The 16800-nt window shown below is 48.9% G+C and overlaps 7 protein-coding genes across 7 annotated transcripts; 3 read left to right on the forward strand and 4 right to left on the reverse strand.

Moving 5' to 3' along the window:
- Positions 1-435: 435 nt before the first annotated feature.
- ATEG_06844 (uncharacterized protein) lies at positions 436-1105 on the reverse strand (the record flags this gene model as incomplete). The annotated part of the gene is made up of 2 exons (XM_001209529.1): positions 436-506; positions 700-1105. 2 exons carry the CDS (start codon positions 1103-1105, stop codon positions 436-438), a joined length of 477 nt encoding a protein of 158 aa, XP_001209529.1.
- Positions 1106-5471: 4366 nt separating this feature from the next.
- On the reverse strand, positions 5472-6866 carry ATEG_06845 (putative COP9 subunit 3; the record flags this gene model as incomplete). The annotated part of the gene is made up of 3 exons (XM_001209530.1): positions 5472-5960; positions 6101-6756; positions 6806-6866. The coding sequence occupies 3 exons, from the start codon at positions 6864-6866 to the stop codon at positions 5472-5474; spliced, it is 1206 nt and encodes a 401-aa protein (XP_001209530.1).
- Positions 6867-7798: 932 nt separating this feature from the next.
- ATEG_06846 (glutamate-5-semialdehyde dehydrogenase) lies at positions 7799-9260 on the forward strand (the record flags this gene model as incomplete). Its single annotated transcript, XM_001209531.1, has 3 exons — positions 7799-8099; positions 8152-8313; positions 8365-9260. 3 exons carry the CDS (start codon positions 7799-7801, stop codon positions 9258-9260), a joined length of 1359 nt encoding a protein of 452 aa, XP_001209531.1.
- A 252-nt stretch (positions 9261-9512) lies between these two features.
- On the reverse strand, positions 9513-10337 carry ATEG_06847 (60S ribosomal protein eL18; the record flags this gene model as incomplete). Its single annotated transcript, XM_001209532.1, has 4 exons — positions 9513-9590; positions 9653-10020; positions 10100-10204; positions 10334-10337. The coding sequence occupies 4 exons, from the start codon at positions 10335-10337 to the stop codon at positions 9513-9515; spliced, it is 555 nt and encodes a 184-aa protein (XP_001209532.1).
- Positions 10338-10957: 620 nt separating this feature from the next.
- Positions 10958-12253, reverse strand: ATEG_06848 (putative mitochondrial carrier protein; the record flags this gene model as incomplete). Its single annotated transcript, XM_001209533.1, has 6 exons — positions 10958-11180; positions 11233-11369; positions 11422-11594; positions 11702-11800; positions 11924-12089; positions 12146-12253. 6 exons carry the CDS (start codon positions 12251-12253, stop codon positions 10958-10960), a joined length of 906 nt encoding a protein of 301 aa, XP_001209533.1.
- Positions 12254-13340: 1087 nt separating this feature from the next.
- Positions 13341-14410, forward strand: ATEG_06849 (uncharacterized protein; the record flags this gene model as incomplete). The annotated part of the gene is made up of 4 exons (XM_001209534.1): positions 13341-13536; positions 13673-13729; positions 13751-14296; positions 14367-14410. 4 exons carry the CDS (start codon positions 13341-13343, stop codon positions 14408-14410), a joined length of 843 nt encoding a protein of 280 aa, XP_001209534.1.
- Positions 14411-15576: 1166 nt separating this feature from the next.
- ATEG_06850 (dienelactone hydrolase family protein) lies at positions 15577-16547 on the forward strand (the record flags this gene model as incomplete). Its single annotated transcript, XM_001209535.1, has 3 exons — positions 15577-15664; positions 15738-16265; positions 16342-16547. The coding sequence occupies 3 exons, from the start codon at positions 15577-15579 to the stop codon at positions 16545-16547; spliced, it is 822 nt and encodes a 273-aa protein (XP_001209535.1).
- Between the last annotated feature and the right edge of the window lie 253 nt (positions 16548-16800).

Genomic DNA, 16800 nt, shown 5'->3' on the forward strand with positions numbered 1-16800 from the left:
GTACTTTTACATTATTTTTAATTGAAATATTAAAATATATACTCATTAAAAATATACTAAAAATTTTTAAATATATTATTAGAAATAGATATAAGCTCCTTTGGTAAGAATTAATAGTATGAATATATAGCTTTAATCTTAAAACATATAAAGTACACTAATCTTTTATATTAACTATTTATCATTATAAATTGATTAATGGATTTATTTATTTTATAGTATTTCTATCCGATTTTTTTAAAAGACTAGATATATTTTCCTAGAAATAATTTTGTATTATTATGTGGAATATGATATATCTGAAGGTACACATTTATTTGTACAGCATAGGCAGTGAACTAGCATCTTTTTGCATATTAGAGAGGTTTGAACCCCACTCAGCACTGTATTCATCATATTATCTCCTCTCTATATTATCTGACCTACTCTAGCACATTAGCTCACCTCCTCTAACAAATCTCTTAGCCCCTCTGTTTTCCACACCAAGGTCTGCGTGACCCAGACACCTGAGATCTGATTAACTGTAGATCACCGACTACCTTTACTTATTGGGTCACCCGAAAGCGGGTTAGTTTGACGACTCAATTAGATGTTACCTACACAACGGAAGTATTATGCCACGGCCATTATGACTTCAGGCTCAGAATTTATACATGGTTTCCATGAAAGTACCATCCAAAAACCACGTTGTCCACTTACGCGAAACGTCCAATTCCATCGCCTCCCAGTGGCCTCCAGTTCTCCCATCCGGGTATCTCGCGTGCTCCGCAGTAACATTCATATGCCTACTTGGGAAATACCAAGTTTCCCAAGCGTCCCCGTAGATTTTCTGCAAGCAGTCCTCAGACCAGTGCTCATGTGGGGGCAAGATATTTGCCTTGTCCAAGTAAAAGAGACGCCTCTCCCTGGCTATATCTGCGAGTTTTCTGGTAATCTGGTCGTTGGAGTTTGTGAGATAGATTTCCATTCCGTCGAATGAACACACAAGCTGTCGCTTTTCAGCTCCATAATAACCCGCGCGTTCGGAACCGTAACTAAATGCGACGTAGTTGTGCTTGATGAATCTATCGTAGCATGTCTCGCAGAGGGCACGGGTATGGACCATGGAGAATTCCCTACATGAGTCAGTGATGGGGCTCCATGTTGTGTATCCATGGTGCTATCTATCGCTTGCATAGCATTATATCCCAAATTGGAAGAGAGAGGTACTAACAGTAGATGGCCGGCTTTGACTGGTTTGTCGCTCTCATAACGGCAGAGAGAAGGTGGAAACCTGGTCACATCGGCATAAGTGAGCGTGTTGGGACAGTCGGGTCCCATGCAATGACTCATGGTGGGTAACGAAAGATTGCCAGAGGTCAAATTGAAACAACAAGCGTTGTGAGCTTGAAAAGATATAGTCAATGGCAAGTGCTTCAATAGTATTCAGAGAGGCGCCATGTGCGGGATAGAGCCTCTTATAACATGCCTCATCTTCGTCACATCTAACACAAGATAATCCCGCAAAGCAGGGAGGCTATGCTCCTCGCTGCTCAGCCGCGTCTCGCACTCGCACTCCATATTGAGAATCTTGCTGCGCCTTTTCAATCTCTGTTGGACTGAACTGTACAGTGTAGACCAATGAACCATCATTATTTGGATCTACTTCTCTTGGCGTTGGCCCTGCCCAACCCCATTTGAGGCACGGCCGACATCTTGAACACTGGCCATGTACGCCAGCTAATGCAGTCCGATCACAAAACCATTAGCGAGGCAAGATCTTGGCGCCATTTATCAGGAGGAACACCTGTGAACTGGAAGCCGGCTCAGAGTTTTATTGCGCCCCAGCAGGTCATGCTAAGCAACATGGCTTGTACTTGATGTACATGTCTTCCTCCTAAAACCAACGATGGAGCACTGACAGGGTTACTGCCCTCCAAAACTAAGCCCCAACCCCAATACTTTTACCCGGGAGCTTCTTTTCTCCTGATCTGTGTGGTCGAGCTCGTGAAGCCCTCGTGTAACATCCATATCTCATCACCACCTCGCCTTGGTCACCTTATCTCACTTTACTTTGCACAGCCCCCGCGAGTTTCGTCCTTCGCTCTCGTGAACCATCTTCGGCCCTGTATCTATAGAAGTACCAAACACGCGTTCACAATCCACTTGTTGCATCATGCGGCTACGGTGTTTGGGTATGAATCATAAGTCACCGGCGAAGATGGCGGGTGTGGTGAGAAGTGGATGACGCAGAAAAAGGAACAAGGCTGCCACGCCGAAGATCATTCCCGCCCAGTTTATAGTAGGGGGTCTATTCGTCCCGGCTGGTCTTAGTGCCTCTTATGTTTAGCAGTAGTTTCCTCCCCACGCAATCCAGTGACTCCCTGCAACTTCATCTTCCATCGCCAGAATATGAGCCGTCTCCTGTGCTCGGGGTCGCCAAAAAATCTAGGAGAAATTCTCCGCACCGCTTCAACCTGCTGCAAAAACTCCTCGTCGATATCTATCGTTGAGACTGTGGGGTCAGATGTCCGTACGTCAACTACAACGCAAGGGCTGGATCTGCGCTAACTTCGAAGAAATTGACAAAGACCTCGACAGCACGAGTTTGCAGGACTGGATCAAGATAAACAACGTACGCTGTCTTCATATTCTATCTTAATATTGCCAACTGCTCATTCTTTGGATCAGAAAGAAAACCAAGACCGGCCGAGATGTAGGATATTGTAGGCGACTTGCCTCAACTTTGATCAAGTGGCAGCTAATCTGAGCATCTGTAGTTTTGTTAGTGGAAACTCTGAGCCGTCAACGAAACATGTCCATATAGAGCCTAGAGTGTTGCTCACTCTTCACCACAATATCGGACTGTCTGCAAAATTCCTCTCTGACGTCTACGAAACCGAAGATTGGGCCATTCTGAACATCAGCTCACAAGTAGAAAAGCGGAATTCGAGAGTAGAGTCTTTGGTAATACAGTATGGATTTTGCCTCTGGGTTGATTCAATCTACTCCCATTCGTTTCTCTACATGCAGACGAGCCAAAATCTGACCAACTATGTTTGCATCAATTTCCCCGAGTATTTGATCGAAAGACTTGTCCAAGGGTTTCTCTCTGACCGGAGTCGCATTCAACAGCCCCTCATCCTTGATATCTGGATCATCAATGAAATTCTTCAGATATACCGCGGTGCCATATCCGCGCGAAGGGAGAAACTCATAGAAATAGTGAGCCATGCCTTTCCCCCAAACTGTTGTCTAGCTCTAGCTCCTTACCATGGGACCAGGAAAAGCAAAAGGTCGACCTCCGAGTCGACGCCCAAACGAGACAGCTACACAGGCTAATCGTCCAATGGCAAGTTTTGTCAAAAGAACTGCTGGAGCTCGCAGAGCAAACTAAATATTTACGTCACTGTCTGGAGACACACGGGCGTGATCTCTACCAAGGCTCACCCTCGGATCTGCTCGACCAGTCAGAGCAACTCATGATGGAACTTGAATCGTCCATCCAGTATTACCAGAAATGGGCTGCCGCATATAGAGATCGAACCAACGTGCAAATCAGCCTGGTAGGCTCATTCCCATCCAAGTCCGCCTGTGTTGTGTTGTTCATCGCCACTTTAGTACTACCACCTTGAGGCGCAAACGGATAACCGACTCATGAGGGATATTGGACAACTCTCGGCACAGGTTGCACTGCAGACGCAGCAAGATAGTGCCTTAATGAGCATCCTTGCGGGTGTAGCGACAATTTTCCTCCCTACTACTTTCGTAGCGGTAAGTTTGCGTCCCCTGTTTCCGATCTTCTAATTAGGGCTTACCATTGCCGTGACCAGACGATTTTTAGCACGGTATTTTTCAATGCCAGCGCTTCATCGCTCCAAGTATATGATAAATGGTGGATTCTTCCTGTTGCTGGAATCTCATTGACGGTAATAACATCTTTGGTTGGCCTGTTTTGTCTGAAATGGAGGCGTAGACGATCGACATCTAAGGACCACCTTATCCAGATTGTTAGATGATGCCTAGGTGGTGTGAATGTATTTGAAGATTGTTCAGTTAGTGCTCAGGATATTCTTATAACAAGCTCTCAAAGATCATATTCTGTCGATGTGTGCACAATCATATTGTGACAACTTTTCAACCACTTGTCTTTCAGTGATCTGCTCTCTCTGAGCACATTATAAGAAGAACGCTAGCCGCGTTCTGCTGTTAGGTCCGCATCCATACATTGTGTCTACTATCCAGTGACATCCTTTTAAAATATAACTTTTGGATTCAATATTGTCAGAACCCTAACAATCATTTCATTAAAGTGTTTTATAATGCTGATAACTGCGATCCAACTTCGTGGCTTCATATACTCCCATTCATCAAGGCTGGTGACGACATATCCCAAGCCAGCAGCTCTAATTGACACAGACCGTGTTCAATAATTGATTACCAATCTTCCTTAGTTTGGTCGACATGGTACCACAAACTAGTGAATAGATACTAAGTCTTGACCAATCTGTTCAGTTGTCAGGGACAATATACCTGCCTTAGGACGCGCATTGGGACATATTTTCTTCACATAGTATTGCATATCGTATGTGTCAATCGTACTGACTCTCCAGGCTTCAAGTGGGACACAGGAGTGACTTATATAGAGTTTTATACCTTTTTCTACTACCACGGGAAGCTGTTAGTGGCAGCTACCCTAGCTTTAATAATAATATGGCAATTAAGACCTATTGAAAATAGGATTAATCACAAATAGCCGTTGTTATAAGTAAGTAGGCAAATTTTCAGGTTGAACAGAAATAGTAGGAGCGAGAAATTTCAAGAATTGGTTCTGGGCTGAAGTTTGTTGTCTTTTCACATGCATCCTATTTCAACAGGATTAAAAGTATACCTCTATTCTAGGTCCATATTATTTAGAGGAAAATCTAGGCCAGGGAGAAGTAGAGCATAGTTCTTGACCATGTTCCACCTGGTGAATCTGGACTAATGCTACCTTAACAAATAAACGGCCCCAGTATATCTGTCTAAGCTAGTTCTTTATTGACGTTCTACCAGCCGCCCAGAATATTGAAACGGTTGTAATCTCTATCATGGGAGCAGTACATTCACAAGGCTAGATGCAGCAGCTTACACCCCATGCAAGTGAGAAGGAATCATATACTTGTTTATCTACTACGTAGTCGATCCGATGAGGCTCTCTACAGGAGGGCCATTGCGGTGTGGGAGGGAGCAGCAGTAGCAACACAGCCCTCGCTGTAGGTAGCGTGTATTATGCTTCAAGCTAGAGTGGTATGGAGCTGATAGGTATAATCCCGAAATCATTATCTAGGCCCTCTCGCCATGGCGGCCGGCGGTCTTATGCCAGTAGCAGATTTACTTGAAGCACATGAACAACCCTTGTCTGACTGAGAATCACCATCCAGTGGAGTGCTCTTTTTGTTGAAAATTAGCTTCGTACGAACACGTACATCCTGGTACAGGAAAGCAGCAAGCTAGTGAAGATCACCCATGATATCCTCGTCCACATCGAAACCACTGCCTCCTGTAGGAGGAAGGCTCTTATCGCCATCATCGAGCCATCTCTGGGTTTTCTGCAAGAACCGTAAATGCTCGTCACCCAGCTCTAGTGCGTCGTTTGATAGACCGGTGTTTCCCGTGACAAGCCCCAGGGCATGAATCTCCTTTAACAACTGGGCTTGTACAGACCGCTCCTGGAAGATAGGTGACATGGCAGCAGACGAAAACCGAAGCATTGTAGATCGACGGTGATCGTCCATGTGGAGAAGCATCGCGTCCAAAGCTCCGGACATGATGAGAGACGCTACGAGTGTCTCAATAACGTCAGGGTCAGTTCCCACAGACGATACGACCTGCTGCGCGACATCTGGGACTGCGAGAGCAGAGAATTTCTTCCCTAATTTCATGACCATGTACTGGTCAAAAGCGTCAATGACCTGTGACACGAGGCCTAGATTATTGTCCTAAACCATGTAAGTACGGCACAACAGAAACAGGGCAGGTTCTCTACGTAAGGCTGCTTTTAGCCTAACCTATTTGTGGGTGCTAGCGAGAGCCTCCACGACCCAGCTACTTAGGGGAGGGGAAGAGACAAGTCACTCACAGTACGCCAGACAGAACGTGCCAACTCAAATTCGGACATCAGCGTGTTCAGATCACCCTTTTCGAAGGCATTGGCTAGAGAGGTATATGGCTTGGAAGTTGACTGGTAAATCCTCATGGTGCTGGAAGAAATGACTTTGGGGGGAGCGATTATCTGAATTGAACAACGTATTAGTTTGAAACGGGGTCTTGCGGCAAAGTATCGCATTACCTTTCCATGTGCAAGCAGGCTGGTCAAGATCCACTTCTTGTAAGCCTCCACCATGATCTTACTGACAGAGCTTCCAGTGGGTGATGATATGACTATGCTGAAGAAGTGAAGAGCTTTGTCCCATTTCTTCAAGGCCAAGTATATCATACCCCCGTAGAGATAATATTGAAGGTGATGTTTGTATGTGAGCTTCGAGGAGAATCCCGAGACATCTGTAATAAACGCAGCGCTTGAAGTGTGGATTGAGCACAACAGTGACTGATTGTTTTTCTGATAAATCTGCCCTGAAATGCAAGGAAAATGGCACTGCTGCTTGTCAAGAATGGGGAGAACGGAGCTGTACGACTTGGACAGCAAAGCAAGCCTAACAATGAGAAGATGGACCGAGGTGAAGACCTGGGAGGACGCATCTACTCGAAGGAGAGCAGTTGTAATCACCGGAATAGCTAGAAGAGGCTTTTTTGTTGTCAGTAAACGAATAGAAATAAGGTGTACGCGTCATGCCTTTGAGACCTCTTGTGTAACCCGAGCCACCAGCTCGACGAGCATGCGCCATTCATGCCCAGCGTATCTGATTTGAATGGGGTCAAAACAGTTCAAAAACCGCACGGCCCTCTGCCACAAAGGCCCTCCTGGACGGGCATCGTTCCATAGACGGGGGTCATTCTTCTCTTGTTGGGACTGAATAGAATTGTAGAGTACAAGGAGGTAGGATAGCGTGTGTATTGATGGATCGAGGTTCTCCGGGAGTGTCAGCACGCAATACACGATGCTTGCTGTATAGGTTCGAAATAGAATGAGCTTACCTCTAGAAGATACTCACTAGCGGTGATGATACTGGGTTTTGTGCTAGGTTCTTTGAGGTAGGCAACGAGTTCGCGAATATCACGATCGTAGCTCTCATCTGAGGAGTGTTGACTGGGCACAACCGAAGTCAGGCGGGGGAGTAATTCTGCCATCCTCGCAGGGTTCGATTCTGATATTTGGAAGATATAAGAATCTCACATGGAATCCATTCAGAGTCGAAAGCTGTTATCGGATGTGAGAGCAGCAATGGGGAGAAATAGAGACCTTGAAATGACGCCAGTGCTTTCGTATCACAAAAGGTACACAAGTGGGGACTCGACACACCGCCTTCCATGTAAAGCTGCCGATAAGGCGGGCCCAATCGGGCCCTCCAAACGAAGACCGTTAATGGATGATTCGGATTTCATACATACATAGAGGTATAGATATTTTAATTCGATAGACAAAAACAAAATACTTCTAGTGCTGCGGCAAAAAAACAAAGGACATCGTATATAAAAGACTCACGGCTTGTAACAAGATAAACTGGGAACCACTGGAATTAATGGACTGGACACCTCGAGACTGGTTAGTGCGGGGAGGCGTCGAGTCATCCGGGGTGCTTAAAAATTTCCGGGCCATCTCAATGTTCCCTGCCAGTAACCTCCAACAATATCGATAATTTACCCAATCATCTCGACAATGTCTCTAACTGATTCCTCGGCGGTCGAGATTGCGAAGACGGCGTCTGTCGCATCGCGTCGATTGGCAACGTTGGCTGACGCTGATCGCAACGAAGCATTGACCGCACTTCATCATGCCCTGTCCATCAACAAGACAAGCATCCTGGAGGCCAATGCGAAAGATGTGGAGGCAGCCACCAAGGCCGCAGAAAATGGCAGCCTCAGCCATAGTGTCTTGAAGCGGCTTGACCTTTCGAGATCTGGGAAGTATGATGATATGCTCCAGGGGATCCTGAGCGTGCGGGACCTGAAGGACCCAAGTATGTATGAGGCAATCCTTTGTGTGGACCATTTGGCTAACTCTATTCCCAGTCGGGAATGTGACAATGAGGACGCTCTTGGATGACGGTCTTACCCTGGAGAAAGTGAGCTGCCCAATCGGCGTCCTGCTGATAATCTTCGAGGCTCGTCCGGAGGTCATTGCAAACATAGCTGCTTTGGCTATCAAATCCGGAAACGCTGCCATCCTAAAGGGTTAGTTTTGAATTACTATTTCAATCTCAACAAGTCGCTAACATACAGAAGGCGGAAAGGAGTCTACTGAATCATTCGTCGCTATATCGAAGGTCATCTCGGAAGCCATCTCTCATACGAAGGTCCCGGAAGCTTCAGTACAGCTGGTGAAGACACGGGACATAGTGTCTTCTTTGTTGGCCCAAGACTCGTTCATCGATCTCGTTATCCCCCGAGGCTCGAACGAGCTTGTTCGATACGTCAAAGATAATACGAAGATCCCGGTCCTAGGACACGCGGATGGTCTTTGTTCCGCCTATCTTCACGAGGACGCCGATCCAGAAGTTGCCGTCAAAGTTATCGTGGATGCGAAGACTGATTATCCGGCTGCATGTAATTCGCTGGAAACCTTGCTCGTGCATCATGATATAGTTGGGACAGTATTCCCCGCTGTTGCCAAGGCACTGTTGGAAAAGGGTGTGCGTCTTCGCTGTGATCCCCCCACCAAGGCTGCGATAGAAGGGCTCCCTAATGCATCGACAATGGTACAAGCGGCTACGGAGTCTGACTATGAGACGGAGTTCTTGGACCTCATCCTGGCAGTGAAGACCATTTACCCTGCATCGCCCGACAGTTCTGCGGTTGACGCTGCGATCGCCCACATCAACTCCCATTCGTCTAAGCACACAGACCTTATTGTGACAAGATCCAGATCGGTGGCTCAAACCTTCATGAATGCCATTGACAGTGCTGGTGTTTTCTGGAACGCCTCGACGAGGTTCGCGGACGGTATGAGGTATGGATTTGGAACAGAAGTTGGTATCAGCACGAACAAAATTCACACTCGAGGCCCTGTCGGGCTTGACGGTCTGACCATCTACAAATACCTGCTTCGGGGCGACGGCCATCGGGCTTCGGATTATTCCTCTGGCGAGAGAACATGGAAACATCAGAATCTCCCGTTGTAAGGTGGGAGGCAAAAGGACCGGGATAGTGGATAGATAATTCGCACGTTTCCTTCACTTCAAAAGAATCCAAATTCGTCTACTTGGAACTTTACTTCATCCGTAAGAAATTGCTTTTACCGACACATCAAACTAGGCTTCGAGAGAGCTAGCTGTACGTAAAATTCTAGACACAAGATGGACACCTTGCGCTCGTCTTTCCATAACATGAAAACCCCGGCGCCATCACAGGAGACGCCATGTATTTTAACTCCCTTAGACCTTGAAACCCTTGGACCGTCTCCGACCACGGGCCCGCTCGAACTTGCGACCCTTGCTGCGCACGTAGGGTTTCTACATCACAAGTCAGTCTCTTCAATCCCCTATAAAATAATCCACATAGCAAAGCATCTTACCTTGTGGCTGTGGGGGCCGAAGCCGAAGTGCTTCACGGCCTCACGAGCGTTCTTGGGTCCACGGAGGAGGAGAGTGTTGGCACCGGTGGGGGCACGGAGAGCCAGCTGGTCGAGGGTCAGGACCTCACCACCAGCCTTCTCAATGCGGGCTCTGGCAGTCGCGGTGAAGCGCAGGGCAGCCACGGACAGCTTGGGGACGGTCAGGAGGCGGTTGTCATCGGTGACGGTTCCGATCACGACGATGGTCTTGCCCTTGTGGGACTCGGTCACGTTCGAGGCGATGCGAGAGAGCGAAACCGGGGGACGGTTGATCCGCGACATAAAGAGACGACGCAGAACGACCTTGTTGAAGTTCGACTCCGTGCGGCCTATCCAACTCCTCATTAGTCCTCGATTTGCCCTGGGGATGATTCGCCTAAAGCCTGAAAATGGGTGGGGTTTTCGTACGAGCGAGGAAGCGGTAGAGCTTCACCAGCACCTGCAAGTAGACGTTCTCGCTCTTAGGCGCCTTGCGGTGGGTGTTGCGCACATGGTGGCGATCCAAGTCGATACCTGTATACCACGACGAACGGATTAGCCTCAAGAACTTCACCATGTAGCGACTCCCATCTCATGAAATTATTCGCATTTCAAAATTCAAGAGTCGTATTGTCTGTCTGTAGTCGAGGATCGTGAACATACCCATGGCTGCTGTGAGTTATGGGACACCTGGGAGTTGGCTAGCTGTCGCACCCGTATGCGAAGTGAAGCTGGTCAGGTTTTCGGTCTATGATTTTCAGATGGACGGTGTGTGTGGGTTGAGCCCTAACCTAAAACAAATTCGGAAACCGGAAGAATCTCCTCGGAAGTCGCCTCTTTGATGCCTCAATAATATGGCATAAACGCCCCACAGCAGCTTGGCGCTCGCTCCCGGGATTTTCCTTTCTTCGGTAAAGAGAATCAGATTTCCTTGCGGAGGAGAGTACAGATGGACAAAGTTCTCTGTCTAGAGTGCTTATAATCCCATCAAGTCTCGGGTCCAAACGGCTTCCAAAACAGTGTTCTACGAAAAATACATGTAGGATATGTGAACTGTGTGGTATTTCTTTGTATTGTCACCACCACCCCGCCTGGAAGTTGAGGCGAACTGGATGCTGTCTTGTCCATCTAACGGAAAGGTCAACTGTGTTGACTAATAATATACACCAGTAAACGCAGCCGAAAGAGCTGGGCCTTTCGGAATCTTGAACATCTAGGAAGGCCCCCAATTGCAGCGATCTCGGAGAAACCAAAACAGGAAAAGGCGTGCCGGTCTCCCCAGAGAAATCATTTGTCCCCTAATTCGAGAAGGAAATCCCTGGTGATCTCGAAACTGAGCCAACTGCTGGCCATGCTGGGCGCAACTTTGAGGAGATTGGGAACGATCCCTTTGAAAAGGCCCCGAAGCCCTTCTTCAGCCACAATGACTCTCACGGCATCCCCGATAGACTTGTACTGGTAGCCCATCCCCGACATAGTATTGATCTGGAATCGTCGCCGCAGAACATCACTGCTTGTTCGTTAGAACGCCGAACCAGTGATCAGCAAAAGGGGGAACCTACAAAGGATATGTGCATGTTTGTGCCACGGCACCGGACAGGGCTCCCGCAAGTAGCTTTCGCAGAGGACTAGGGTTCTTGTCGTTCTCGGGAGTCAAGTATTTTCGAATCGACTCATAGGTCATGAAGTTGAGTCCGACCTTGTGGGGTTAGTGGGGGAACTCATGCCGGGTTGATTGTAGTGACACTCACGTAAGGAGCCACACCTGCGACTGTGGGGACGATGCCACGGTACAAAGCGACGATACCACCCTCGTTCTTGTATATCAAGACCATGGTTTTAAACATGCCCGGTAGTTTTTCGGCCTTGTGACGTTCTCCAAGAGCTGCGAAGGAGGCGGATTGGATAGAAAGTCGCGTGCGCACTATATCAAGAGGGTAGGTCATGGTAACCGAAGTGATTCCGGCCGCGCCTCCGCAGATGAGACGACGCATTGGGGATAGTTCTGCATTGGGAGAAGGTTCTGCAAACTGTTCGAGGCATTAGTTCCCTTCTGCGCGATATAGGCTGAGTTGCAGTGGCTCTTGGTGTGACTTGCCTTCTTGTAGAAGTTGTAACTCCCAAATTGGACTGCAGAGTAAGGTATTATACGGATGCAGTTCGTTCCATTTCCCCGCATGAAACCCCTCCAGCCCTCCTCTTTCCCAATTTTTACGAGGGCTTTCCATATTGATAACCTATACTCCTCCCTACCGACAGTCTGGATTTGAAGAAGGATCTTGAGGCGTTCAAGCGGGGACACAATCGTTCGCGACACGGCTCCTGCTACACCACCAGCAAGGAAAGCCGCAGTGACCGGCTCAGAGACCTTGTTCTTGATTCCGGTAAGGAAGGCGGATTCGCGCTCCGGAAGTGAGTCCTGGTTGTTGTTTAGTAACCGCCGGGCTGCCGACAATCCAAGGACACCGATCTCACCTGAGCCATGTTTGGGGATCCTGGTAACGGGGATAAAGCTGGGATCGCGCTGTTCGTCGAACCGTTCGACTCTCCATGTCGGCCCGATTCTTGGCGATCTAGGCTCATGTTGAGTTGGATAACAGGCTGTGTCAGAGAACTCTATGGAAATGCCGTCTACCCACTTCCCCCCAAAGTCAAGCTCCTAAGTGAGGCTTGTAAGATTGGGTTCCTTTCTTTGTTTGACTGCCAGCTGCGGAGAGGGTTTTCGGGGGCCGGGGTGTGCTGCGGAAGACGAAGTCGAACAATTTCGTCCAGCACTGTTCTCTGATTGGAAGGAGGCGATCACGAGCTTCGCTTTCAGGGCCAGAATAACATGACTATAGCACGATAGAGGTAGAGTATGGGTGGTGGGCGTGAGCAGGGTCGGTCCAGCACGGCGGCAAAAGGAAGTTGTTGTGACTGGCAAGGTATCCACGCGATCACTATAACGCCATCTGGCTCAGCATTGAATATTTCAAGGACAGCTGCATGGGCTGCAAAGAGAGAATGTGCTATGGTGCTGTATGAGGTAGAAGCGTTGGTGGAATTAGGACTGGTTCAAGGACCCGCATGTAGTGAAGCGTCATTCCCATCTGTCGTGGTGGTTATCCTCCGTAGTTCTCCTTGCTTTGTCGGTCCCCGGTTATTCCCAGCGGAGGTGCCTTAGCGACAGGGCTCCGAAGGTAATACCAGATGGTGACCACAAGTGAAGCAATTTGAGGCCCTCTAATTGGCCAGACTGGTACATATTCATTCTTCCCTGGTATCAAGACGGTATTGTCCTTACCTTTTCTGGGCCTTGGTATACCAGCGTGTAGTCACCATTTAAGATCAGAGCAGACGGGATATGGGTATGAACAGATGATATATTATAACATCCCGTGGAACATTCCTCAAGAGAACTTACCACGCTCATAAGATGATTCTTCCGGCGATTCTTCCGCAAAGTGGAGGAATACTTGCCGTACCCGAAAAGTGCACTTCTGGATCGTGTCCTTAACCGTACTTCCAAGTCTTTCTTCGTCGTTCCCATCCGTTCTCTTTCTAACTACATCATCTCTCCCTCTCTCCTGTCCATCCGTTTATCACTGCTACAACTCCCACTTTCCCCCCAAGTGGAAGCCATCGACAATGTCTCGTCCAGGTACCACCCTCTACGTCACCGGCTTCGGCCATGGAACTCGAGCCCGCGATCTTGCCTACGAATTCGAACGGTACGTGCCGGTCGTCGATTGCTCTCCGCTACCGCGCCCAAGACGCCTCCCTCGTCCCCCCCGTCTTCGCAAGCCACAGCTCGGTTAAGCCTCGCAATGTCGACGTCGGAGTCATTCTTATTTGTCAAATGGATCCTGATCCTATTGCTCCTCCACGTCCATATTCTCTTACCCCTTAAGAGAACCTCTGGCTTCTTGCTAACCGTATTCCCTGTTGAACTGCACCTTGGCCCTATTGGCTCTCCTTTCTAGCTCATCCATGATTGAATGAGAGTTGCTGACTTGGTTACAGTTACGGGCGTCTTGTCCGATGTGACATCCCGGCACCGCGTACCCCCTCCAGCAGATTGTACGTCTAACTCCCTTCCAGTGGCCCGGCATTGCGATCTAATAAGATTTAGGTTTGCATTCGTGGAGTATGAGAGCCGTCGCGATGCTGATGATGCGTACCATGAGATGCACAACAAGAGGATCGGTCGCGATGACCTGCTGAAGATTGAGGTACGTATTATCCGATTGCTCCGCGTCAATCGCGTTCTCACAACGTATCAGTGGGCTCGAACTCCTCCTTCTGCTTCCTGGCGTTTCGACTCTGGTCGTGACCGCCGCCGTGACCGCACTCCTCCGCGCCGTGGTCGCTCTCCATCCCCTCGACGTGGTCGTGACTACTCTCCCCGTAGAGATGACAGGTATGAACGCGATTATGACCGCCATGATCGGGATTACGAACGTCGCGACCGTGATTATGATCGTCGTGACCGTGACTACGAGCGTCGGGATCGCGATCGTTCCCGCGATCGTTCCCGTAGCCCCGATGAGAGAGAGCGGGATATCAAGGATGATCGGCCTCGTGACGATGAGCGCGAAAGACGCGACGATGAGCGCGAAAACGGCCCCAACGGCGAAGAGCGCAAGGGTATGTGTCCGTCTTCGGCTACCGTCTCCCCACTGCTGCGTACGCGTGCTCACCAGGACAGTTCCTTTAGATTCCATGACGTCTGCTCATGATGAGCTGGACACTGCTGAGTAGGTTGGTGCGGACTTATGCTTACAGCGCCGCTGTCCCCATGGGCTGGCTCTTCATCTTGCCACAATCAAGAGCATGGCATGGAACGGAGGGGATTTGACGCAGAGAGAAAACTTGGGAGCTGATAGCTTACCGAAAACGTGTGCGTCGGTAGATGCCCAGGTATCGACCCCGGTATTTGGATTGCCTGCACTGTTATCTCTTGTCAAGCTTGCCTGCCCGCCCTCTTCCCTGTCCGGTTCCCCCATCCCAGTTCGTTTTTCTACTACAACTTATTCATCTCACGCAACAAGACCAAAAAAGAAAGGAAGACCGGAATATGCGTACGGACTCGGTGGCTATGGTTCCCCATTTTTAATTGCAGTTTTGGGCTTTTGGTTTGTTTTCGTTATGTGATTGGTACCTATTTATCGTGGTCAGCAGCTCGAATCGCTACCTACCGAAACGAATGCGACGCGATCGTTTCGGTTCCACGCCAGTTCGTCTCGATCCGCAGCAGTCCGGCGCCCTCCCTAAGTCGCAATTTAATATGAAGTCGATTAGAGCTCCCCAATCCCCGTCACGTACAACCGATCGAACCCCATCCTGACGGTCAACTGTCCTGAGTAGCGTAATCTTCTGTAGTACGCCGGTACAGACCCGAACGAAGTCCCCCAGCACCCCGGATATTGCCACCTGTTGAACGAAAGATTCGGGCTCCGAGATATCAGATGGGTTGGTTCCAGAGGTAAGGGTGTTTGAACTAACCAGTCAATGTTAGTCGTCTTTACTGTGCGGGTGTAGCCTCGTGTTCTCAAGTTCTACGAGTCTACGAAGCCCGTTCGTGGGCCTTGATCCTGCTGATCTGCACATAAGTCTATAATTACCGTCCCTGTACCAATTATTGGATGGGCTTTACACCTTGAAATTCCCCGTAGATACGAAGTATGATATACAGTCTGCAGTAGTGCTCGTGGTTCTCGTGGTTCTCGTGGGGCTACCTATCCGGATCTTCCGTGTAGTCTCGGCAGTTCGAATGCATTTACCCCGCCTTATTATTAAACAGTAGGTACAAGGATATAAATTGGACGTCCTTGTCCTCCGTGCTTGATTTGTATCAATACAGGGCGGAATAGACTTTCTACATTCTGATAACACTTCCTAAGATCCACACCTAGCATCATCACACCATGGCTTCGAACGCACCCGGGCCTTGCTGCGTGGTCGGAGTAAAGCATGAAGGAGATCCCAAGGGGACATATAAGAACATCGGAAATGGTAACATCCCCTGCAAAGCGGCCTTGCGCATGGCTCTCAAGCGTGAAAGCATGCTAACGACCGAGATCCTCAGTCGAGACTTACATCGCATACCCTCCTAGCCAATCCACCGAGCGGGCCATTCTCATGCTAACCGACGTGATCGGCCACCGTTTCATCAATGCCCAGTTGATAGCGGACCAGTTCGCTGCCAACGGGTATCTAGTGGTCGTGCCTGACCTGTTCCACGGAGACCCGGTGCAGCTCAACAGGCCCGATGGGTTCGATATCATGAAATGGCTCCAGGGTCCGCCGGGACACCTCCCCAACCGGGTTGACCCTGTCGTGCAGTCCGTCATAGACGAGATGAGAACCAAGATGGGATGTCGGAAGATCGGGGCTGTAGGATACTGCTTTGGGGTACGTACGCCCATGGACTGGGGGAAGCGCTTCATCGCGTATTCCATTCTACACGTAATGCTAACTCGGCCACCGCAGGCGAAATACGTTGTACGTTTCCTGCATTCCGGCCTTTTGGATGCGGGCTACGTTGCGCATCCTAGCTTTGTTGAGGCGGATGAGTTGAGGAAGATAGAAGGCCCGTTGTCAATCGCTGCAGCTGGTGGGTGTTCTTGACCTACCTTCTCATATTGGGGACATGCTGAGTCGCTGACCTTGTACCTTTGCGTTAATAACAGAGACCGACTCCATATTCCCGGCCCCAAAGCGCCACGAGTCAGAAAAAATTCTCTCGGAGGTTGGCCAGCCGTATCAGATCAACCTGTTCAGTGGTGTCGAGCATGGCTTTGCGGTTCGTGCCGATATTTCGAAGCCGCACCTTAAGTTTGCGAAGGAGAACGCCTTCATCCAGGCTGTTACATGGCTGAATCAGTACTTGGTTTAGTAAATCGGCACAGGTGATCCTAGCTACCTAGATGTACAGCTAAGATCGTGTCTGGATAGTCACGGTATAGCGGTGCAGTTTGAATAAAATCATTCGTCTCATCAAGTACATGTTTATGGTCTCCTATGTATGAGGCACCGTAGTTCACGTACGGGCTTGTAGTTCAGCCATTGCAGGAACGTAACATACATTTGACATAATATAGAACAGCAGACCAGGCACGTAGAAAATGACAAAGAGAACGGAAGCAAAA

Source organism: Aspergillus terreus, genomic scaffold, assembly GCF_000149615.1.
Source record: "Aspergillus terreus NIH2624 scaffold_10 genomic scaffold, whole genome shotgun sequence".
In the NCBI taxonomy this organism is placed as follows: Eukaryota; Fungi; Ascomycota; class Eurotiomycetes; order Eurotiales; family Aspergillaceae; genus Aspergillus; species Aspergillus terreus.